The 25,463-nt window shown below is 42.2% G+C and overlaps 1 protein-coding gene across 6 annotated transcripts in view; it reads right to left on the minus strand.

Annotated features, from left to right (window-relative positions):
- UBE3A (ubiquitin protein ligase E3A) overlaps positions 1-23,605 on the minus strand; it is a 36,342-nt gene extending 12,737 nt beyond the window's left edge. Inside the window, exons 1-8 of one of the 6 annotated variants that reach the window (XM_083610601.1) lie at positions 23,004-23,559; positions 21,462-21,576; positions 15,699-15,766; positions 12,993-13,156; positions 10,801-10,915; positions 9,143-9,187; positions 4,502-4,812; positions 2,419-3,671 (exon numbers count right to left, since the gene is read on the minus strand). In XM_083610601.1, coding sequence (XP_083466727.1) covers positions 2,419-3,671; positions 4,502-4,812; positions 9,143-9,187; positions 10,801-10,820 — 1,629 coding nt within the window. In that variant the 5' untranslated portion in view covers positions 10,821-10,915; positions 12,993-13,156; positions 15,699-15,766; positions 21,462-21,576; positions 23,004-23,559. Of the gene's footprint in view, positions 1-2,418; positions 3,672-4,501; positions 4,813-9,142; positions 9,188-10,800; positions 10,916-12,992; positions 13,157-15,698; positions 15,767-21,461; positions 21,577-23,003 lie in introns of all 6 variants that reach the window. The other 5 variants (XM_083610600.1, XM_083610603.1, XM_083610604.1 and 2 more) reach the window with 5 other exon arrangements.
- Between the last annotated feature and the right edge of the window lie 1,858 nt (positions 23,606-25,463).

Below are 25,463 nucleotides of genomic sequence, written 5' to 3' on the forward strand. Positions count from 1 at the left end.
AGCTGGCTTTCTCAGCTTCACTCAGGATTCTCCTGTCAACACCAAAGTCTTCAAACCAACCCAAAGCTTTGCACTATTTATGACGTGATCAAGTTAGCAGGTCTAAATAAGGAGACTCTTATCACCGCTGCATAAAATGTTAACGTTTTTGATGTTTGCTGAAAATGTTTTCTCCCATCCCAAGCCTTTTCAAATTAGTCTATTTCTGCAGTTTTGATTCGTGATGCTTTTATCATTTAATACTGTTTTATTATCTATATTATGTTTTATATTCTATTTCTATGCAGCAAAATAAATATAACCTAGTTTAAATAAAGTCAAGTCAAATGAACGGAATTAGAAGGCAGTGGGTTGCATAAGTGTGAGTGGAAGACCACTTGAACAATGCAACTTCCTTTCCCCTGTATACCCTTCAAAGTCTTCCCTAGAGGGTCTACCAGTGGGGGGCTGCAGGAGAGAAGAGAGAAGGGGAAAGCTCTGTTTCACTAGTGGAACAGGACCACTTGATACCACTAAATGTTAATGCAACTGCACATTATTCTTACACGCTAGATGCTAGCATCAGCACCAGAATTGCAGTTAAACTCTTTAACCTAAGTGACACAGGTCTCGAGAGACTTGACTCATGGCTCCTTCCCCTATCAGGGACTGCTCATCTTTCCTATCACAAACTGAAGAACCTGCATTCTAGGAAAAAAGCACGAACCATATTTTCTATTCCTCTAACCAAATTCAAGAGGTCACTGCTGGAAAGCTACTGTGAAACTTTAGTAACCTACACAACAGAGATGCAAAGTTCAGTACAGTACTCCATGAAGCTTTTGTTCCCCAGATGTCAGGCTGTTAACCCAAGACATGTGTTCAGACAATGACAAATTTGCTTACTAACACCTCTTGGTGCTATGTAGACCACTGGTTTGAAGACTAGCTTTATTAAGACTGAATGGGAGATTTTTTAATGGTTCCAGTTACGGCTTTGTGAGGGGCAGGTTGAGCTTCAAACAGTTAAGATGAACCACAGAAAGGCTTGCGATGAAGGGGCTAGGGCTTTATACCACCAGTTCCGTGGAGCAAACTGCCTCTTCTATACAAGAAAGGGAATTCTGACTGAACATCAGGAATAACTTTCTGACAGTTAAGACCTCTTCGACAGTGGAATGGTCTCCCTCAGTTGTGGACTCTCCTTCACTGGTGGTTTTTAAGCAGAGGTTGGATGCCCATCTGTCATGGATGCGTTAGCTGAGATTCCTACATTGTAGGGGTTTGGATTGGATGACCACTAGGGTCCCTTTCAACTCTACAATTCTACATGTGTCTGCATGTCGTGGAGGTGGGAGATGTCTTTGGGAAGGAACAACAACAATCAGTTCACACACAGGGAGGGAAAGGCTTTAACAAGTTTTACAGAAGGTGGTGTTTTCATTTTTATCTTCTTTCTTTTTAAATTGTGGGGGACGGGGATGGGGGACAGTTTCCAGCTGGCGGGCTGGATGCCTAGGTCCCCATAGCTCTGTGTGCCATTCTGAAAGGCAGGATGGGTGAAGTGCTTTATTTTGCTTGTGTTGTTTGAAATCAAACTGCACAGGTCAAGGCACAGTGCTTTGCAGGTGTGGATGCCTCCACTGATCACCAGTGCTTGTGAAGCCCTTGTGCCTTTACAGGGGGAAATGTGATTATCATTGGTGCTCGTATGGGAACATGGTTTTGCAAGCAGCAGCAGCTAGCTGAACTGACAGTGCCTGAAAATTCCACTTTTGGCAGGGAGCCGAATCTTTTTACCTGCAGCAGGGGTGTAGAAGGCAGGTGTGGCTTGGTCAAAATGGCTTCACAGGACAAAGAGGGAGGCCTACTGGGCTTATTAGGCTCACACGCTGGAGTACCTGACTGCTGCTTTATACCACAAACTGTTTCATGTGACAATTGCTCATGAATGTGGCCAGATTATGGGGACACTCTGAAACTAATAGTTAAACGGGTATTGCCAACTGATACACAACATGGAATGTACCATTATCCATCAACGAACTTCCAAGAACCTCAAGTCTCTTTCTGAATGGTCATCTGTGGATAAAAGCCATAGTGTGCCAAATCAAAATATTCCAGGAACATTTGTGCAGAGATTAAAATTCTAACGTGATGGCTTTTTGCTTTTAGCAAAAGAAAAGCCATACACGTTTTACATAGGTTCAAATGTTTTTCCAGGAGTAATTCTGGGAACTATAAGAAACAAACCTGTGTACACGGCAGGCCACTCCTCCACACATCAGTCCCCCAAAGCATCAGTAACCTCAACTAGTGCTTATAATACTTCAGACACCAGGAAACCTGAGTCGATAACATAGTAACAATCTGGCTTCTAGCTATTTTATTTTCCAACATAGACAGTCAAACACCTTTTTACATCAATACGCCACTTACCCGGACAAGAGCATCATCTATGATGTGATCCCGTCTCACTTTGAGTCGCAAATACGGATTTAACTGCTGTCCTTGAACTAAACTGTAGAGTACGGTGATGCGCCGTTCACTGTACATACGGATTCTGTTGTCATAATACAATCCCAGGTTTTTCGTAACAGCATTCAATATAAAGGGGCACGTCATAAAGGAGAATTTGTTTTCCGTTTCTACCTTGAAGAAGGTGTAATCTTTGTCCATTTCTAGAACGTCATTCAGTGGCTCATTGATAAACTCTTCAAAGGGGATAAGTGGTTTTCGGCAATCTATAGTTTTTACACCAAGTTCCGTTTCCAGTGGGTCTACTCGGGGTCCTTTTTTATTTCTTCTCTCCTCGCCCAGCAGTTCCTGAAGCGTTAGCTCGCTGGATTCTGGGATTGGCTCTTCGTCTTCCTCCTCGTTGTGATCCGTGTCCACATCCCCTCCCACTACATTTGCATAGTAAACCATTTTTAAGCACTTTGAAGCAGCGACAATGGCATCGTCGTCATTCACTAAGTTGCGGCTGTTGAACTCGTTGCTTATGACCTTGTAGGTTATAAGTTGTTGAAACGTTTCCATCATCCGTCGGATCTGGTCTGCGCTATACTTTGACCACAATCTGACCAGCTTCGCTTGAGCTGCCAGGGGTAGCTTACTCATTGCTTTGCAAAACAATGGCAGTGCCATTTCCAGGTACTCAGGACTGTGAAGATTACCATTTTCCATAACGATAATAAACAAGTTGAGATAGTTAGGATCTCGAGAGTACACATTATGGTAAGTCAAGTCACATTCCACATTGGGCGACAAGTACACAAGTGCATTTAAAAAGGCAGATTCTATTTTTTCGTTAGAAAGCAATCTATTGTAGACCCGTCTGACTGCATCAATGTCTACAGACACTTCTTCCGGGCCTAATTTTTGTAGGTTGTTATCCCCCTGTGTGGCATCGCCTGTTCTGGATGATGATGATGATGGTGCAACCGAATCTTCTTCCATGGCAGAAGAACAGGCAGCTTTTTCCTTTTCATCTTCATCCTTATCTTCATCCTTTCCTTGAAGGGATTTCAGTTCTTCCTTAGTATGCTGCTTGGCTTTTCGAAAGCTCTGTACCAAAGCTTCAGCGCTAGAAAATACTCTCCCGATGACACGGATTAAAGGTGAATAGTCCTCTTTTTCTCTACATAGCTCAAGGATTTCATAGACTTTGTCTTCTGTTAAGAATGTCACATCTACAATGTTAAACACAAAGCAGAAAACCTCTGTTGAACTTAGGTTAAACTTAGGTTAAACTGTTGAACTTATGTTAAAATCTATGTATTAAGCAGAGACCCACTATTTAGCAACTTCAGCAGGCATACAACAACTTTGGCACTTTATTATGACAAAAGATTGAATTAGAAACTAGGGCTGTGTCACGATAAACCATCCCCCTGGTCTCACAGCTCCCCACTCTGCTCTGGCACAGCTGTAAAGGGGCTGCTGCAAAGTTTTCACTTTTGATTTCAATTAACCAGGTTAACACCATGTCAGAATTCAAAATGGTGGTTAATCTTAACCATGGTTTGTTGAAACAAGCCACCTTATTGTATTTTATTTATTCAAATATTTCTAGCCTGCCCTATACTGCTTGATCTCAAGGCGGTGTAAGTAATTAATTTAAAACAAGGATTCATCAAATAAAAATAAGGTACATAAAATAAACCAACAGCACTAACCTTAAAACACAAAATGGAACACAGTATAAAGCAACAGACATTCCCGACTGAATAATCGGTTCTTTATCAGACAATAAAGCAAGGTGCCTGTTTCTGAAGGGAGAGTTTTCCATCACTGGGCGCCAGCAAAGAAATGACCCTCTTCCCCATCTCCACATAATATACAGCCTCTAAAACTGGGAGGCAAAGGAAAGCCTCACTGGCTACTCTTAATGCACGGACAGGTTAGTATAGAGAGATGCTCCTTCAAGTGTCTAGGTCTCCACTTGTTTAAGACTTACCGCTAACACCTTGAAACTGGACCTGAAGCATACTGGCAGCCAGTGTTAAAGGTAATGCCTTACCTTTAAAGTCATCTCTTGGGCCTTGCATTTCCTTTTTGTTCATTTTTCTGTCAGTGCAGGAGTTGTTGTGGGCACCTTTGGAATTGTTTTCTAGGTAAGCTGAGCTTGTTCCTTTCTTGGAGGGATGAGGATCACAGAGTTTTGCATTAATCTTATAAAGCTCGAGGGCTTTAATGGCTGCTGCATTGTTATCCATACGGAGGAAAGTTGGACAGGAAGCACAAAATTCATTCGTGCAGGCTTCATTTCCACAGCCCTCAGTTAACTGATGGTAGTAGCGTTCTATTAGATGCTTTGCAGCTGCTCGCTTCCTGTACCAAACATCCAAACAGTAAGCACAAGGATTAGTATGGCTTTCATATACAAGCTCATTCAAATGGTCGGCAAAGCACAGATTAGTGAGGCTCTGAAGTAATCTCTCTCAATTTAAGAGATATTGCACATCAAGAGATCCTGAAAGGCAAGATGCACCTGCTAAATAATAATAATAATAATAATAATAATAATAATAAAAGGTCTGATGCACAGTATAGTTTGTGAATGTGTAAACTAGTCTGCTGTTTCTTTAAAAAATGTAGATTATCAAAGTCTGGGGCAAAGACCCTCCCCAAGCTCAGCATTTCAATGTGATTACTTTCAACTGGAAAGATTTAAGTAACAGAACTTTCAAAAGTACTTAATTAGGACAAGGCTATGGTCAATACTTGTCATAGTTTGGTTCCAACAAATCATTCAGTTACAAGAATTACTAAGCTCCTCGTATATATATGCACTCCTTCTCATTACAGTGGACGCTTGGGTTGTGAATGTGATTCGTGTGGGAAGCTCGCCTGCAACCCGCAGCGTCCGCAACCTGCAGCGCCGTGTCTGCGCGGGTTGCGATCCGGCACTTCTGTGCATGTGCCGAAACCTGGAAGTAACCAGTTCCAGTACTTCTGGGTTCGGCACGGTGTGCAACCCGAAATCATGCAACCCAAAGCGTCTGTAACCCGAGGTATGACTGTATATTGAATTCCACAATAATGTAGAAATTTAGTACAGTAAGTGTATGACTAGAACCTGGCTTCTCCAAATGATATGGACTATGAGTCTCATCATCTCTCATTATTGGCGATGCTGCTGGGGCTTCCATGCCTCATATGCAAATACATCTGTCTGCATTGTAATTCCATGCTGCCATACTATACTAAAACATTCCCCCCCCCCCCGCAGTTGTCAGTTTTTAACAGGGATATTTAATTGTCAAACCAAGTTCAAATCAAGGTTTAAGATCCTGGCTTGCTCTTAAGCTGGTGACCATAGTTTCCTGCTTTGGATGAAACAGGGAACAATGGTTAATTAAAGACTCAATGATGAGAACTGATGATTAAAGAACTCAATGATGAGTTTCCTATAGCTGATCTCTTAATGCTTCAGTTTTGCTGGGTAGTACACGGCGCAGAAATGCTCAATATTTCTGCTAGTCTGAGCAAAAACTTGAAGTTATGTCTCAAATAAAATTGTTAAAATATTATTGGGATCATTCCAATTCACCATCGGTCAAGACTACAGGAGTTGTAAATCTCTTACATAGAACACATCTGGATAAATTATTTAATGAAAACTAATGTCTCAAAATATAGTGCTCACTAGGCTGAGAATATATAAGTGACCTCCAAAACACAAACTCTCCATTTTATTTGGAATTATTTTAATTCCAAATAAAACCTTCCAAAACTACTCCATGCAGATCTTTATGATATGGACCTAATAACAAGACTTTGCATGCAAAGGACATTCCAAGGAGAGAATATTATTTGATATTAGCCATGCTGTAAGTATTTGCAGTTTAAAACAAATAAACAAAATAAAAAACAACCTTTAAGTGCATGAATCCTCACAAAAATCATGAAGTATTTTTTTCTAGAGGAATTGGGGGTTTGTGTTCTAAGAAATACTAGCCTAAGCCCTCTGTTTCAAATGATGGCTGCTATACAGATTTATTTTAACAATTTCATACAAACAAGGAAATAAACTAAGTGAAATAGAATGTGTAATTACGTATAGATATTCTTGAGATGATTAATATCCCACACATCTATTGCAACTGGAATACTCAGCACAATTATCATTACTGCACAATTACATTATAACTGTTTGCTTCTGAGTAGTTTTCACTGGGACAGTTATGATCTTGAAAACCCTAAAGGGCCTGGGACTAATTATCTGAAAGACTACCCAATCTTGTTTGAATCTACCTATATATTGAGCTATTCTACTGAGTGTTCCCATCATGAGAGCAGGTGGTTAATTGTGGATAGGGCCTCTTCCACTGTGGCCCACTTTTGGAATATCCCTCCATGGTATACCAATGAGGTGCTGAGTTGTAACTTTTTAGGTGCCAAGCAAAACAATAATTTTGTCTCCAGCTTTTGGTGGCACATGACGGAAACTTATTTTGTGGTTTTGTTTGTGGCTGCTGGATCTGCTTGTGTTTTTTTTAAAAATATCTTGTTTTAATGTAAAAGGAACAGACACTACTCTATATACTGGAAGAACCGTTTTCAGAAGACAGCAAAGGAAACAAATACATTGTCAAATTTTATGGGAATGCACACACTGGCAATTAAATACAATATACTACGGGCCTTACAATTCCTTTACTAGCATCAGTATTCTTAGGTTTGGCAAGTATTTTATTATCGTTCTTCAAATGCATAAATTGGGAATTACTGAAATCTAACTAATCAACCAGTGTTAGACAGAGTTAAGTGTCACAATCATCATGAGTTTAGTTACATATTAATACTAAACCATGGTTTAGTGCTGTGTCAACGAGCCCAAAGCAAAGCCTTGGACTCATACGTATCTCATGCAGTCAGGAGAAGGACTTTGCCAGCACTTTCTTTCCATTTCCCCAGTTGTTATGTGTTGTTGTTATGTGAGAATCAGAGATTGTGGTTTAAATGAACTTTGGTCAGTTATAGAGCAAGCCAGCTTCAAATCATGGATTATGAAACTGGCTTGTCTAACTGATTAGTTATAATCCTGGATCTCTGGTTCATACACAAGCCGGAATTTGAAGTAACAAGGTAAACACTAGTGAAGTCCTTCTAGCTGTGAGGGAGGAGAGAGTAGGCAAACTTGTAGCCTCACTAGGGATCTTTCCTGCTTCTGTACATACATAACCATGGTTTAGTGTTACATGCAAACCAGCTTTGGTACTCCCTCTAGCTCTGAACGTCACAGTTAACAGAAAAGCAAAGTAAGGTTCTCAGAGGAAGCTGGTTAAAAATGCCTGATATTTTGACTCATTTCCCCCTCGGTCCTCTTTCTAACTAAGTTACACATCAACAATATTTGTCATCAGTTGTTTCCACCCTATCAAATCTGTTAGAGCAGGAAGAGCGTTAATTGATTTCTTCTTTTAAGTATTATGTAGACTAATGAATGGATTTTGCCCACTTACAAACAGTTTAACTCCATATTAGCAGTTAGTTGAGCCGTTGGCAAATAAAAGAATCTGAGTTAAATTATTTTGATCTAATAAATAAGATGGAATTAAATTGCAGCTGTAGCTTCAAAATTTAGATTATTTCAAGTTACAATAATATGAAAAGCACAAGTATAATGAAGCAAATTATTTACAGTTATTAATAGTAGTATGACAATGTATAGCGTGCCTTTCAACCCAAAGATTTCCATGTGGTCCATTACAAAACGTAAAATATATAAATCACCACAAAAAAGCCACACAGAATATAAACCAGGTATCATAAACCAGAAACACTGAAATAACAAGAAGCAGAAATTACAGAGTCTGGTAGTCAGACCAGTACCTTTTCTACTCATGAGCCTGACCTAGTATTTTCTGTATCACTAAACAATTGGACACTGCTTAATTTTAGTTGTAGATAATAAAAGTTGAAGCCGCCTCTGGTTGTGATCCAGAGCAGTCATTTATATTCCCATACAGAATGAGCACATGGTGGGTGATGTGACATTTTTCACTAGCACAGTTTACCTGCCAAGGCAGCGAGCTGTAATTCACGTTTAGGAGCAGCTTGCGTTATTGGCTCTAGGAACTGTCATAGCAAAAACATCAAAGAGATCTATGGATTGGATCCTTGCCAAGTTAGCTGCATTTAGATTCCACTGAAATCAGTGGCAAAAGTCAAGTCATGACTAATGTGATTTCCCATTGATTTCAACATACCTAATCTAGGCAAATGATCGTGTTCTCAATGTACCTGATCTGGGCAAACCATCATGTTGAAGAAGTGAACAATTAATAATTTTTCTCAAGTACAACTTAAAGGTAGCTGTTGAAGAATGGAGGTAATGCAACTCTGATACTGCATCTGGGTTTCACACAAAAGACAGTGGTACCTCGGGTTACATACGCTTCAGGTTACATACGCTTCAGGTTACAGACTCCGCTAACCCAGAAATAGTGCTTCAGGTTAAGAACTTTGCTTCAGGATGAGAACAGAAATCGTGCTCCAGCGGCGCAGCAGCAGCAGGAGGCCCCAATAGCTAAAGTGGTGCTTCAGGTTAAGAACAGTTTCAGGTTAAGTATGGACCTCCGGAACGAATTAAGTACTTAACCCGAGGTACCACTGTATACCAAATGCACTCTTTTGATATGCTAGTTATACTTACATTCGGCTAGCTTCAATATTTTCAGAGTGAGGTTCTCCTGGTGATCTGTAAAGGTTTAAATAAAAACGTGAGCATTTTGTATGCAGCTAAGAGGAAAAGAGATACAACTAGCATATTACGTGATTCAGTAATACCAATAACATATTCTCTTGGAAGTCAGTCCTAGTGATTTCAAATCAAAGTTACCTATAGGTTAAGGCTGCTTACAGTGATACAAGCACAGATATAAGCTGCTCATCATACACTCACAGTTGTCTACTTTTGCAATTATCAACTTTTACATACTGTACACTGCTTTTACATAGTACTTTCTATTCTCACATCAAATGCTTCATAAAAACCATTGTTTACAATACTTCCGCATTTTTAGCTGTCCCAATAATTTGCCACTTTCTTATTATCATTATTTTGCCAGTACCAGCTCAGCTGAGCTATATTAATCCTTGTGCTATATTAAAAAGTGGCCTTGGTATGTTTTGAGATTCCAACAAGCCTATGTTTCTAAGATTTCCAGAAGCTCAGCTGACAGTATTTTATTATTAGTAAGTATAAAGCAGCTTTTTATGTTGTTCAGATATCCAAAGTTCTGTGCTACTTAAAACTTTATTCTACAACAGTGCTGGTTTTCTACAAGGACACAGCCCTTTCTGTGATGATTCTGTATTTGTAGAATACCCTCCCCAGGAAAATATTTTTACCTCTTCTTTATTCTAGCCAGCTTTTGATAAAAATTATGGCACTGTTTTTTAAGAATTGTTTTATCTGCTATCTTTTAAATGTTATTTTGTTGTTTGCTTTTCAAAAAAATAAATATTATGGAATTTCAGTCTATCAGTGTTGTTACATGATGCTGAAAACTGCCTTGTGGAGGACAGATTCTCTGAAAGGTTGGTTAACAGCCGTTAAATAAATACAGTGTAGAATGTATTTGTTTATTTGAACAAAAGCATTTTAAAATTAAATATAACATGCTTAAGAAGTTTAGAAAACATCAAAGTTATCATTATTTAGCTCACCCCAGCCAAAACCAAAAGGTTTGCTTTTGTTTAATAAATTTCGTTACAAGTGCTTAAGTTTTCAGCCCCGAATAGCACTGCAGAAAGCATGATCGCAACACACCCACCCACTAATCTGAACACTGCAGCATGAGCTAGCAATTTTATATGGTGGCTCAATTCCAATGCCACTCAAAGGAACTTCTCCATTCTGCAAGAAGTTGCCTCCACTGTAACTCCTAGGATAGAAAAAGCAAAGGCATGCAAGTCTGCTGCACTTGCCAATTTCACCAAGTCTCTGGAACAAAATCATTGTTTTAGCCAAATTGAGCACCCATTGTCAGCAAGATACCATGAAGATCTCTTCCCAAATCTGTGCATTCTTTCATTTTCTTCTAAGGTCAGACTGTGGTGGACTGCTTCTGGCAATTACTGAACCAGAGACAGTCTCCCCTATATAACAACTCAGGGGCGGGACGACAACATTTTATAGAATATTAACACTGATATTCAGAGCAATATAAAGAAGGGATAGACACTTCAAAAGTATTTGGCTCTATGGTGTCCTCCTAAAGACTACTTACTAATTAAGCTGTTACGGAAGCATAAAAAGCATTATTTGCATTTGAAACACCATTTTAAAAAAAAGTTCATGACATTTACCTTTTACAAGCTGTGGCCATTCGGTGACATTGGGGTGATCACAATTTTGTGTTGTTGATTAAAAACAGGTTGTCGCTGGTCCTCTTGTGCTGGGCCAAGCATAGGCTTAATAGTGCTAAATGAATAAAGTTATGCTTAGTTAAATATCCTCAAGTTCATGTTTCAAACTAGGCAATTAAGCAAACAATTGTGATCATTAGCTAACACACACTCTGTGTTGCAAGAAATCTTAACACAAATATATATAATAATTCTGCTGCCAAAACTAAGTTCCAGCCTTTACAAATCAACTTTTGAATTTGTCTAGATTCAATGCAAGACATTTCCCAGAGCCCAGTAGTAGTTGGGCAGTTCATTAAAGTCAGGCTATTGGAACAAAATCCATGAAAGACAGAAATGATGATGGCCAGAAAACCTTGTGGAATGGAGAAGATATTTTTACTTCCACTACTGGTAGTGTTTAGCCATGCACTTTCACTCAGGCTTATAGTCATGCCTGGAGCTATGCATTGCAACTGTGCCTAGAAGAGCTTTCTACCAATTCCACTACCCTGCATTACTTTAGAAAAAGCCACCCTTAATGACAGCTCAAAATATTAAGCTGGTTTAAGGTTAATTCCGAAAACTGCCTTCTGATGTAGGTCATAACGGCCTCGGTCCAGTATACCTGAAGGAGCGTCTCCACCCCCATCATTCTGCCCGGACGCTGAGGTCCAGCGCCGAGGGCCTTCTGGCGGTTCCCTCATTGCGAGAAGCAAAGCTACAGGGAACCAGGCAGAGGGCCTTCTCGGTAGTGGCGCCCGCCCTGTGGAACGCCCTTCCAGCAGATGTCAAAGCGATAAACAACTACCTAACATTCAGAAGACATCTTAAGGCAGCCCTGTTCAGGGAAGTTTTTAACGTGTGATATTTTACTGTATTTTTGGTTTTTATGGAAGCCGCCCAGAGTGGCTGGGGAGGCCCAGCCAGATGGGCGGGGTATAAATAATAATAATTATTATTTTTATTATTATCATAAGAAAACAAGTTACAATAAAGAACTAGAGATTGCATTTGTTCCCTATTGACCTCCAGGATCAATTCAAGGTGTGGTTCATGATAAAAAAAGATCTAGAATAGGATATGCCCCAATATACCCAGAGGCCATCTCCAGCCTTGTGCATTACTATGAAATTTTAAGAGTGTCCTCTTTCATTATTCATGTGTCACCTTAGGAATGTAAGGAAGTGTACAGTGGTGGCTAACCTGTAATTACAGGTTACAGGTTTGCCCTTGAGACTCACTAAGACAAATCCATACATTTCCTAGAAGTGCATATTATCTTTTATATAGGTTGGCCTTTGATGGCCCAGGATAGAATGGCCAGAAGGTCTATTTTAATATTGGTAAAGGTTGTATTTCTGGCATCACCCACTTCAGCCTATGAGATGAGGCCACTATACAACACATTTCTTTGTAAAACTTAATACTGACACCAGTCACAATTTTATTACAATTAATTAGTAATTCCACCACAAGGTACTTCACCACTAGATTCAGCACCAAAACTTCAAAGAAAAAAAATACAGCCTATTACATCCATGGCTCTTTATATACAAGAACCTCTCACCCCTTCTCAGACCTGTTTTTGCAGACATCACGAGGCAGCTAGTGGGTAGAATGCTGACCCACTCCTTTCTAATTACAGCAAGAACAGCTGTATGGACCCTGTCCCCCCATGACATGGGGTGATTAATGAGTAACTGCCTATTTTTTAGAATGTACTTTTGAATCCCAGTAGTCCTCTCACAGGAAACACCTATCACACCAATGTCCTAGTCTCTCAGGACCACTTCAGACGTCACATTTTTAAGTGTATACGTCAAGCATCTTAGATGTATGCCTAAGAAAATGTCAAGTATGAGTGCAACAAACACGTGCTTGCAAATGTATGTATCAAGAGACCTGAGACTGGCTGAACTTCCCTGCTGAGTGTTTACTTGGTGGAAACGTGGGGTTTAATTCCATGAGATTTGCAGCGGCCTTCGAATGGCTTCTGTTGACCTTGACAAGGTTTATCAGCTGCTGTTCTAAAAATTTCCCACAATGCAAACTAATGAAAAACACAGGATGAAAATAATGCAGTTTACAATGGTTGGACTCTTCTTTTCAGCAACCCATTTGTAGTGGACATTTCCATTTCAAAATTTTACCTGTCAACTGTCTCCTGTGATCTGGCTTCTCTGGTATAAGATGTAAGGCTGATCTTCTACTCTGTCATGTCGCTGTCAGCCAGTGATTATTCAGCAACACTCGTACCCACAGCACCCCGAGGCCACCCACTGGCTTTTTGCTCTCCAGCTGAAGACTTCCATTGCTGAAACGGAACCAATTAATGTCTTACCTAATTCTATAAGCTGATCTTATCTGTTCTTACGTACAAAATTTTAAACCCTTAACCTGAAAAAAAAAATCACTAAATTTTCTCAACTCACTCTTTCCAAATCTGACTACAAAGCATTTGGCAAATAAGAATATTCTGAAGTATGAGCGATATCCAAATGCGGTGTCCTGCTTGCACAACAGACATCTTCTTGTGTAAACTGGACGTAAGACTCCCTTCCTTTTCCCCTGCAGTCCCCCATTTGCTTTATAAGGATGGGGGGGGGCAGGAATGGGAAGGAGAGGAATAGGAAATTCTGTTGCATCTACTGGTACAGCACTGGATCTCTCCCTATAAACACTTTTTGCAGAAATCTGAAGCACTGTCTGCACCCAGGTTTAGGATAGCCAGGCACACCAGAACCCCGTTTATAGAGCGGAGCAGATGGATAGAGAGCAGGGTTTCCCTGGGTAGCAAGACCAGTGGTCAAGGATGATGGGAACTGTAGTCCAAAAACAGCTGGAGACCCAAGTTTGGGAGACACTGTCTTAGAGGTAGTTTAAAATGGAGGATAGACAAAACACTTAAAATTGCCATCCAATTCCCAGCTCGGGGGAAGCTGGCAATGTCCCGTGGCTGAAACCCTAGAAAGCTGCTGCCAGTCAGTGAAGACAGTACTAAGCTAGATGGGCTAAGGGTGTGACTCAGTATAAGGCAGCTTCCTATGCTCCTAATTGATAAAGCAATACTGTCCCTGTTATGGAGGACATTTTGCCATAGGGTACTTTTGGTTGTAGTCCAAAAACAGCTGGAGACCCAAGTTCGGGAAACCCTGTACTAGTGTTTGGCTGAGCTGACCTAGTCCTGGAACATATTTATTCTTTGCCTATAGTATCCTAGAATAGAAACACTTCTGTTTATTTCTTCATAGCTATTCCAATTTGCAATCCCTGTAAGTGACTGCTCTCTGTGTATAAAATGTGATGCCTTTGGGGCACAATGAAATATACTAATGAAACTTAAAACTGCCAGAATCCCTTGGCCAAAGGCCAAATTTCATCATCTCTTATTTTATTCTACAGAAGAACACATTTTCCAAGAGGTGAATTTATGCTTGAGAACATGGTGCTCACATGAGCCTTGTGCCCTATATTCTATCATCTGGATACAGCTGGCCCTATTGTTATACGAGTTTCAGCTCTCCAATTACATAACACAAAAAGTCAACTAGGGACCTAAAATAAGAGGCATGCAACACACACCTCCAAATCTCAAGCTGAGTGTTCAGAATGAAATTGTGCAAGGAATGAATGCATGGTCAACAGTGATCAACCCTGCCCATCTTATTAAAGTTGGGATCAACTTTCTGGACAGCAAAGCAGGTGGGCTGACCCAGAGATGCTGTGAGTGCAAGTGCAGCTGAGCAGTCACTGGCTGCCACCCGAGGTTCCAATCTCAGAAATCACCCAAGAACTGACAGATTATGCATGTGAAAGCAGCATAACAGACAAAGAACAGTTTAAAAGTAAATTCAGCTAGAAGTCAGCTTTCATAATCAACGTCATTCCAACGTAATTTTCCTTTCACATAATAGCTGATATTGGGCGCAAAGTACAATTTTCACAGTTAAGACCACCAGTAATTTACTGTCTGCAAACAGCATTCGCTTGCAAAGGCTGCCTATTCATTTCGGTTGGGAGTGGGCTGGAAGGGGCACCTACAAACAGGCTTTCAATATGGAGAATGTAACCCTGTAAAGGAGATATAACTGTCTTGCTCTCTACTTAGGTGTCTTATCTTATTTCTCTTGTTCACAAACTAGTGGACAAAGGAAATAATTTGGTAAGACTTCACGATTCCTACTATACCAAATTAAAAGCTGCTGTTGTACTGGATATTTTAAAACCCCACCAACAGCAAGCAGCATGTCTGAATTTCAGCATGTATTTCATCATGCAACAATAAAATCAGAGTGCAGTTAAAACTAGCTTGCTTTGTGGTAACCAGACTAAAACTGGTTACTTAATATAAGATGTTAAAATAAAGTGAATTAGGACTGTTTCCAGGAACGTGGTAGCAACATGAGATTTTTGACATTTAGCCAATTGACAAAAAGGTGATACTGGAACAGAATAATACCAGATGAGCCGTCAAAAGTGTTCACACTTACAAAAGGTATGCCATTCATTATGCATACTAAAAGTTCATTCAGCAGTTAAGGTAAGACAAAAGCTGATCCAATTTATATTCTGTCCACAAGCAACTAGCATACAGTAGACAAGTTATTCTTGGTTTGTGGAGCAACTTGCAGGCTACATCATTCATATGGTTAGTCTGCTAATTAATGGAAACTGCAAATTTTCAAAAGACCATAGCACATGATATGGCAATCAAGTACTCAAATATTCAGCGCTTTATAATACCTTCATAAATATTGTTTTCTTTCATAAATTTGTTCTCTGTAAGGCAGTTTTATTAAGAGAAATTATTTCTGCTGATAAAAACATAATATCTAAGATACAACTATTCTACATACCATGTTCTTCCAGTACTTCAGCAGGTTGTTCTTGCACGTTGCCAAACGGCCTTCAATTGGCTGCGGACCTAGAATACAATATCTTACTTCAGTTTTTTTAATCAGTTATATAAAGATTAAGATCGTCTAATGAATAAAATCTACATGATGCTCTTTTAGAAGTTCATTTGTGCTGTACTATTTACTGCACTCAGGATGAATAAAAATGATTGTAAAAAAACCCACACATTTAAAAAAAATGAATTGGATTTTTACTCTTGTAAATGGTTTTTAAGTACTGAAAGTTTCTTATTTTCTAAAAACAGGCCACTTAAAATTAAATGTAGATCCAAGAATGTTATGCCGGTGTTTATAATTTCTTAAAACAAGAAAAATGGTCACGTAATGAACACTGGCTTGGTTCACATGTCACATTAAAACATAGGCAAAATGACCTGGTTTCCTGTGAAGAACTGGCATGCTTCTGGTGATGGTTTGTTTGAACAGAAACAAACCATGAGCTTAGATTCGGATGATACAACAAGTCAGACCATGCTTTGTTTCCTGACAGTTGCAGGAGTGGGAGAGAAGGAAACTGCCTGCAATTTCAGCAGCTTGTACCAGCATGCTGCTTGTTCACATTAAACCGTAGCTTAAAGTAACTATAACAAAGGGTTATAGCTCAGTGGTTGCAGAGCACATGCTGGGCATTCAAAAGATTCCAGGTTCAATCCCCAGTATCTCTGGGTATGGCTGCGAGAGATCCCTCTCTGAAACCTTGCAGAGTCACTGCCAGGAGACTATACTGAGTCAGATGGACCAATGATCTGACTCTAATTCATAGCCAAGTTCTTTTGTACGAAATAAAGGTGAACAATGTTTTATAAAACTTGTCTGATTTTGAGGTTGAGTTTTCTTTTTGATTATGTTTGTTATGCAAATGACAAATGAGACCTTGTTAAAAGAGAAAATACTATCTTCTTCCTCACTAGATCATCATCAAGTACAGTGGTACCTCAGGTTACTTACGCTTCAGGTTACTTACGCTTCAGGTTACAGACTCCGCTAACCCAGAAATATTACCTCGGGTTAAGTACTTTGCTTCAGGATGAGAACAGAAATCGTGCTCCGGCGGCACAGCAGTAGCAGGAGGCCCCATTAGCCAAAGTAGTGCTTCTGGTTAAGAACAGTTTCAGGTTAAGTACGGACCTCCGGAACGAATTAAGTACTTAACCTGAGGTACCACTGTATACCTAACTGAGTGAACTTGCATTTTCCTATTTTTAAAGCTCTGTATCTGAGCACTGCGGTTTTGCTCAGATGTCATTATGAACATTTATAAACAAGTACACAATACCGGCTGGGGCATCTCTGTGGCTTATCTGGAGGGGGGTGGGCAGGGAGGTTGGAGCTGTACAGATGCATGAGCAGGAATGCTGGATTGGCTCTGCTGGTGTATCTGTGCAGCCCCAGGCTCACCAATGCCTTGCTCAGTCCAGCCTAGATGTTGGGAGAGGGGCTCTGCCACGCCACACAGGTCACTGCTAGAAGTACATTTCCTTTTAGAAAAATAAATTGCTCTGCCCTAACCAACCCCAGCTTCTGGGAAGTTTGGAGGGCTTAGCTTTTTAAACAAAGGCCACATTCTCATGTCACACTAAACTAAGGCTCGCCACAATATGCATGAATCGGAATAACCCTGTGCATGTTTCAAATCATGTGGTTCTCCCACGCTCTCCTGTGTAACCAGAACAACAACTTCAGAGGCATTTACTTTCAGTTTCCGTTAAACTCAACTTGTCATTCTGGTTTAACCCAGGATTGTGGTTTAACACCAACTATGGTCAGTTTCAAAGTAAGCCAATTTCAAACCATCAGTTATTAAGTCAGCTTATATAGAAAATGACCACAGTTAGTGATAAAATATGGTCCCAGGTTCAGACAAAATGACAAGCACAGCTTAAGGGGAAATGAAAGTAAAAGCTTCTCCTTCCAGATGCATGAGAGGACAGGACACGAGCATCTAAGGATAGGTTGGGTTTGCTTTAGTTTTTGCATTTCGTGGTTTAGCCTGATGTGCAAATGTGGCCAAAGACATATGGGCCAAAATGTCCATATTTATTTAGAAAATGTATATCACAGGCTTCATCACAAGACCCCAGGGAAAATTACAATTCTAAAAAGAGTGAGCACAAGTTTGGGGTTGTTCGCTGCTTTATGTTTCTTGGGTTCACAAGGCAATAGAGTTAGGCAATATAGTGAAGGAGTGGAAGTAAAACAGAAAGAAGCAACCTGGATACAAAGTCTAACCTTCCATATAGTGCTCTATTCATTTACAGCAAATATAACTAAGCAACTACATTAGCCAATTAGTATACAGCACAGTTTAGAAAAATATTGTCAATGAGGGATTAGATTTAACTCTTTAATGATCCCACCGCAACCATGAAGTATTATACCTGAAAGCTACCTGGAAGAATAAGTTGCGGTTTTACAAACTTTAGAAATAAAGCGTAAGAGTAATGAAATTCACACAGGAGGAAACCCAGCAAGTTGATGACTCAGGAACAAAAAACCCTAAAATGCCCGGGCAAATAGGCATGTTTTGACTTGTTATTGGCACCAGTCACATGTCTAAGTGAAGGACATCCCACAAACAGGGTACTACCATGTCACCACCTAGGAGATTTCTCCTGGTGGTAAGCAGAAGAGAAGGGAGAGTAATAGGTGAATTGTTCAGTTTAGAATTAAATTGATTATAGATATCTGAGGACAGGCCAGAGAGATTTTGGATCTTGTCCATTTTCACACACTAACAACACATCCTTGTAGAAATCTATCCATGACATTTTATCTGCACAATCAGAACGAATTTCAGGAACCAAAAAGGCGTATTGAAAAATACAACTTTTGAGTTGGCTAGCCCCCAAAATGGCACCTACACATACCGTTTTGGCAAGTGAAACCTTGATTTAAGGAGCCATTTGGCTTATACAGTCACACCTCGGGATACAGACGCTTCAGGTTGCGCGTTTTCGAGTTACAGACGCACCAAACCCCAGAAATACTGGAACAGGTTACTTCTGGGGTTTGGCGCTTGCGCATGCGCAGAAACACTAAATCGTGCTTTGCACAGAAGCGCCGAATCGCAACCCACATGCGCGCAGACACGGCGCTGCAGGTTGCGAACGTGTCTCCTGCATGGATTACATTCGCATGGATTATGTTCCTATTAGCAGAACATTCATTCTAGTGGGTAACTGCCTAATGGCGTTTCTCTAGAACACTCAAACATCAGCAAATGAAGCAGACAGCACATTTGTGGGCAAAACTGCACGAAGATACACAAAACACCAGGAGGAGACTGAAGAACTTAATTTACAACAGAAATATTATTTGCATTATTCTGAATATTTACTCTAAACTGCTTTGCGTCTAAGATAAAACCAGATGAACTTTTCTAAATAAAAATGGCATACTGGATACCTTACCCCTGAAAATAAAGTTAAAATCCAACTATGTTTTTTTTTAAAAAAAACAAGCAGAGAAAACAATTAAACCCTATGTCACACAAACTTATTCAGGAAACACAGGAGTTCAGAAATTGTCTAACATTTTGTACCAATCTCAATTTTTCTATACATAAAACAAAACCAAGCCTTTATGTTTCTGCAGCTTCCAATAACAGCCTTGTTCGCACATAATGCTACACTATTGTTTCCTTACACTTACTATGGTTTTGTTTTAATATGTGAAACCAGCCCAGCAAACTATGGCTTGTTTTGACTATGGTTCATCATCCTCTCAAAGCCCAAAATATTTGCTTAACCTTGATTTGTTTGGCTACCTTAACTAGCTGCTTGCCAAGCTACAAAGACATGAGGCAAGAGCAGCTGGAAAACAAACCAAGTTATGGAGAAAGAAGCCATGGCTTGTTCGCTCATCTGCTAGAAAATTTGTGGCTTGTTTTAGTGTTATGTGCGATCACAGCCACAGTCAGGAAAGTTTAACAGAATTTGACTGTGATAAGCCCTTTTCAGGTGTTTTGATTGCCTAATATGTAAATAACACACACAAGAAGGGGTTGTGTATATCGTTTGTAAACAGTTTGGGACCCTACATGTGTGAGAGCATGATGATCTGAAGCAGCAGGCATCCTCTATTCACAGAGGCTCCCCACTTCAGATCACTGATCATCTCATGCTCATGTATGGCTCTATCTTATATATCAAGAGTTGGGAACATTTAGCTCTCAAGTTGTTGCTTAACTTAAGCTCCCATCAGCTCCAGCAAGCCAGGGATGATGAGCCAACAATAAAAACGAGGGGAGAGATATGATGGGAATGGAGAAAAGCCTTACAACAAAGGCATCTGAAAAGACATTTAGGGCTCTTTCACAGAAAAAGAACTAGTTGCACTAGATTTTTTTCCCTAACATGTGGATATCAGACTATAGAACCATTTCCTTTATAGTTGCTGTGCTTAGAATAACACCCATAAATATAATATACATTGCCTTAAGTATTTTGAATTGTGAAGATAATATTATATCCCCAATCCAGCTCTAGTTGCTTGTGTCGCATGTAGTAGCGACCCCTGAATCAGAATACATATCCCACGCATTTTATACTTTCAACAAGTACTTGCATCCACTTATGCACACATATCTCCTTTGCTGGAGAAAACTGCTCTCACTTTAGCAAGTGTTCTCTACTTTAAGGTCCTACTTGGGCATTACTATTTTGAAGTCTGCCAGAATCAGGGCAATACATACAAGATGAAAACTGGTCACCAAATGGACTAAGGACCAGGCTTATTTTTAACTCCCTCCTACTTCAGAACCCCTCCTGATCATACAGTTAATCCTTTTTGCTACAATGGAGGGGTCATCCACGCTAAATTACAACATCCAATAATGGTAGTGGAGATTCTATCCTTAGTGGATACAGTGGACGCTCAGGTTGCAAACGTGATCCGTGCGGGATGCACGTTCGCAACCCGCAGCAACGCGTCTGCGCATGCGTGGGTTGCGATTTGGCGCTTCTGTGTATGCGCAAAGCACGATTTAGCGCTTCTGCGCATGCACAAACACCAAAACCCGGAAGTAACCTGTTCTGGAACTTCCGGGTTTCGGTGGGTCCGTAACCCAAAAAAAGGCAACCTGAGGCGTCTGTAACCTGAGGTATGACTGTACTAGGGACGGATGCAAGCCACACGTTCCCTCCCAGAGCTATTCAACAAAGAGTGCACATTCGTCACCCTCAACCTCCCAAGAATATCTCAATAGTTGAGACTGGCGTGCCTACACCGAAACAGCTGAAGGAAAAGAAGTGGCATAGATCTGGCTGTAAGAATTTCCGTCCCTTAATCAAAAACCATGGACTATGTCTAGGGGTTGCAGTCATCAGATTCAGCAAACACGGCCACTAAAATCCACACCTGTGACACATTCATGGTATAAAAACTGTGAGCAGAAAATTTCTTTAGCTTTAAGTTAACTACAATATCTTACATACATCATTAGCACCAGCTTGGTGTACTTTTTCTACTCCCTTCAGTCAAATAAATATCTGGCATGGGTTTATTTCCCTGTCAGACTTGTTCCTCAACCTAACTTGTAGAGTTTTACTAAGTGCATTTGGACTTTAAAAAACTAGCACAGGGGCATGCAACTGGATCAGACAGCTGGATGTATACATATCCAGCCCTTCATGAACCACTTTGACAAGTGGGCGGGACTGCCCACCTGTCAGTCAGCTGTCATATGGTGTCAGGTGATTGTACCTTCAATCCACAGCAGCAAAGGACAAAATGGTGCACACTCTTGTGCTCCCAATTCTTCCTGCATCAGACTGAATTCAAGCTGCAGCTGCAAAGGAAGAAGTAGCTGTGGCAAGAACTGCAAAGAAAGAATCTATAAGTCAGACATGGGAAATGTGGATGTGGCTCACCAAAAATAGCCTGGTGGGCCAACATTATGAGGCTCAGTGGGCCTATCAGATCCATGGACTGGAGGTTCCCAGCCACTCATCTAGCACACAGCAGCCAAGTGGCGCTGGAGTTAACCTGAGGTTGATTTTGCGATGCTTGAACATGCTCTAAAGTTGTGTTCACATTTTCCACATGTTTAGAAGAGATGTATTTTAAAAGTCAGTCATCCTCTTACTTCTGATCATCATTTTTACAGAACACGGAAAATAAGTCCCTTTACTCACCATATGCCTTGCATAGAGGTTACCTGAGCTAAGGTCCTGCTTTCTAGCTGGGAAATTTTCAGAAGTAACAGAACTGCCACTGCAGAAGCCCAAATCTGCATCCAATGCAACTTTAAATGTAAACATTTGTTATGGAGTATTTGTTTACATGAGGAACAGTTACAATTTTAGTTTAGGCACCTGCATCAAGCCTAGGCTAGTAAGTAGTGACAAAGAGGCGAAACAGACAGCAACAATTATCCGATTAAACTAAGGGACGGAAATGTGGCTTCTAGTCACCCAATTTAAAAAATGAAACAAAACCTTGTGGGGAAAGTGTGCAAATTTCTGATTTCTAATTCTACTCAGAAACCGTCAAGCTACACAACAGCCGCCACATAATTCAGTTCGATGGCAACTACACACAACCAGAACAGACATGCTACCCACGTGGACCGGGAGTCCCGCTCCTAACTCTTAGGGACAAATGTTGCATGCAAACGTTTGACGGAAGCCTGCTCGCAGGAGGATGAACAAAGGAAAAAGCAGGTTAGATCAGGCCAGCAGCAGCAACGGAATAATACACACCCCACCTATATAATATCATATATTAATATATGTAATATAAAATAATAGCAGAGTCCACTGCTGGGGGAACAAGGCGGCGGGCTTATCAGACCTTTGGCTCCACTCGAGGAGGCAACTTTCCCGTCTTAAGGCCCTGATAAGCGTGTTTTGTCTGGGGCGGGCGAGCGGCGGCGGCAGCACTTACGATGCGCAGCCAGGCCCGGCTCCCGATACGCGCGCCCGGGTGCTGCAGACACGGAGCACCCGGTACTTTAGCGCTCCCCCCCCCCAAAAAAACCCCCGCTGCCTCCCCTCACACTATTGCAGAAAAAACACAGCTGGGCAAAAAATAAAAACAGAGAGAACCAGCCCTTGGAGAAGCTGTGAACGGCGCTTCCCCGCCCGCCTCTCCTCCCTCGCTTCCCCGCACAAGGGCGAAAAGTGCGGCCGGGGAAGGGAAGGGGCGGCCTTCTCAATCCCACGACGCCCCCACCCGGGGGGCTGTGAAGGGGAACCAAGTGCCCAGGGCGGGGAGAGGCCGCCCTTCCTCCCCCCTGATACTCACCTGGCGCTGCCGCTTCCCGCCTTGGGCCCAGCAGGCGCCGCTTGCAAGCAGGCCGGGCTGCCCCCTGACAGCGAGACGCCGCCGCCGCCGCCCCTCCTCTTCCGCGTCGCCTTCTGGCCTCCGCCGCCTAGCCTAGGCCGCTGTGCCGGAGCGCGCAGGGTGGTGGTGGTGGTGGTAGCAGCCGCCGCTGAGGGCTGTGAAGGAAGGGGAAGGCGCTAGGCCCGGCCCGGCCCGGCTAGGCCTGCCTGAGAGCTGAGTGGGAAAAGGGGAAGGCCGCCTAGGCGCTCTAGGCGTGCGCGCGGCTGTCGAGATGGCCGGCGATGGCTGAGCAGGGGCCTCCGCGCTGCGCCTCCGCCCTCTCCCCCCGCTCGGGGTCACCCGGAGCCCAGCACCACCATGTTGGGAGGGAGGGAATTACGAGAGAGAGAGAGAGAGAGAGAAAGAGCGGCCGGGCGGGGGCAGGGAGGAGGAGTGGGGAAAGAAGAAGGGGGGGAAAGAAAAGACCAGAGGCACGGGTGTCAAGCGCGGCGCAGCTTCGGAGGACTGGCGGGGAGGGAGGGGTGGCCCAGCATGCACCGCGCGCGGGGCAGCGCGGCGCGGCGCTCTCTCTCTCTGTGTCTCTGTTTCTCTGGCGTGCTCGGCCGCTCTGCAAGGACCGCGGATCATAGAAAGAGGGAGGCAGGGGAAGGGAGGGGCCTTCCCCGCCAGCAAGCAGCCATGTCACGAGAGGCATCGGCTTCGCCACCGCGTGGCCTTGTCCTTGCCATGCCCAGGTTTCTCGTCTGCTTTTGAGCGGCAGGGCAGCTCCGTGCCGCGGGGCGGAGGCTGGCGAGGTGGGGTGAGGGATCTGGCAGTGAGGGGAAGAAATGAAATTCCCCGGATCAATAAAATCATCCCGGACGTTCAGAAATGTTGACATTCATACAAGAGTGTGACCACCGTTATTTGTACTCCCTCTCCTCATGGTGCAGCCATGTTCAAAGCGGCTCAAAACAACATGCAGAATGCAATAAGATAAGATAATCTCCAAGAAGTGTGCATATATTAATCTATCAATCTCCTTCCCAAGTTTTAGACATGCAGGTCAGTGAACGCTGACATTTATGTTCGAGGTCTTTGTGTCCCAGTGGTGCCTGGTGCTCTTGGGGGCTGGTAGATTCCAAGGCAGGGAGACCCAACGCTGCCAACGAAAGGCTGAGCTAGGGCAGGGCTAAGGCTGATGGCATAGTGCCCCATTTGCCCTATGGACCAGCCTCCATCAGCTTTCAAAATTTGCCAGGCACATTTTGCACCTGGCTTGTGATGAAGTGAAGATGCACGGGCACTAAGATGGCGCCTGACGTCTCCACCATCTAGAGGTGCATGCCTAGGGATCCTTGGATCTTGACTGTTTGCATACACTAGCAGTACAACCTGTAGAACTCTATCCATTATATTTTTTCTGCACAATCAGAATGAATTTCAGGAACTGAAAAGTCCTATTGAAAAATATGACTTTTGAGCCATGTGGCCCCCAAATGGCAACTAGGCATTCAATTTTTGCCTTAGTAATCCTGGTTCAAGGAGCCATTTGGTGTCTAGCTTATATATCTGAGTTTCTAGCTGTGTCAACACTGCTCAGGGCAGCTTTACCTTTTGGCCGTTCACAACATTTACCTCAGATGACTAACTTGACACATGAATGTAGACTTTCATTCAACACGTTTTGGGTTTTGACCAACACTTAATATAGCGATGTCTCTTACCCATTTATTCCTAGAAGAAATTAAGTGGCTCCTGCTGTTTCAAGCTTTGGTGGAGCACTGCATCATAGTTTGAAATTGGCATCATATAGATTATTGTGGCAGAGGAGGACAGCACACCTGGAAGTTACAGGGCTTTTGCAGAAAGAAGGAAATACAGTATTTCTAAGGAAGACATTATGTAAGGCTCATAACGCAGAGGGGAACTTGGCAAGGGGCTTTCTGGAAACCTTAGCTTATATATAAAACTTATCACAGAACGTGGGCAGGTTCCTGACACACAGTAGATGGTGGCTAAAGGTAAAGGGACCCCTGACCATTAGGTCCAGTCGTGGCCGACTCTGGGGTTGCGGCGCTCATCTCGCTTTATTGGCCGAGGGAGCCAGCGTACAGCTTCCAGGTCATGTGACCAGCATGACTAAGCTGCTTCTGGCAAACCAGAGCAGCGCCCAGAAATGCCGTTTACCTTCCTGCCGGAGCAGTACCTATTTATCTACTTGCACTTTGACATGCTTTCGAACTGCTAGGTGGGCAGGAGCTGCTTTCTGGAAATGGCCCTGGAGGTAGGAGGGGAATCACTGAAGCACAGTTCTTCTGACCCCCAGCTCCTTGAGATGCTCCTGAAGGATACCATTGTCAACAATATCAAAAGCCACTGAGAGATCAAGGAGAAGAAGCGGTGTCACACTTCCCCTAGTGTCTCTCCCAGTGAATGTCA

The sequence above is a fragment of the Podarcis filfolensis genome, assembly GCF_964270895.1.
Source record: "Podarcis filfolensis genome assembly, chromosome: 4".
In the NCBI taxonomy this organism is placed as follows: Eukaryota; Metazoa; Chordata; class Lepidosauria; order Squamata; family Lacertidae; genus Podarcis; species Podarcis filfolensis.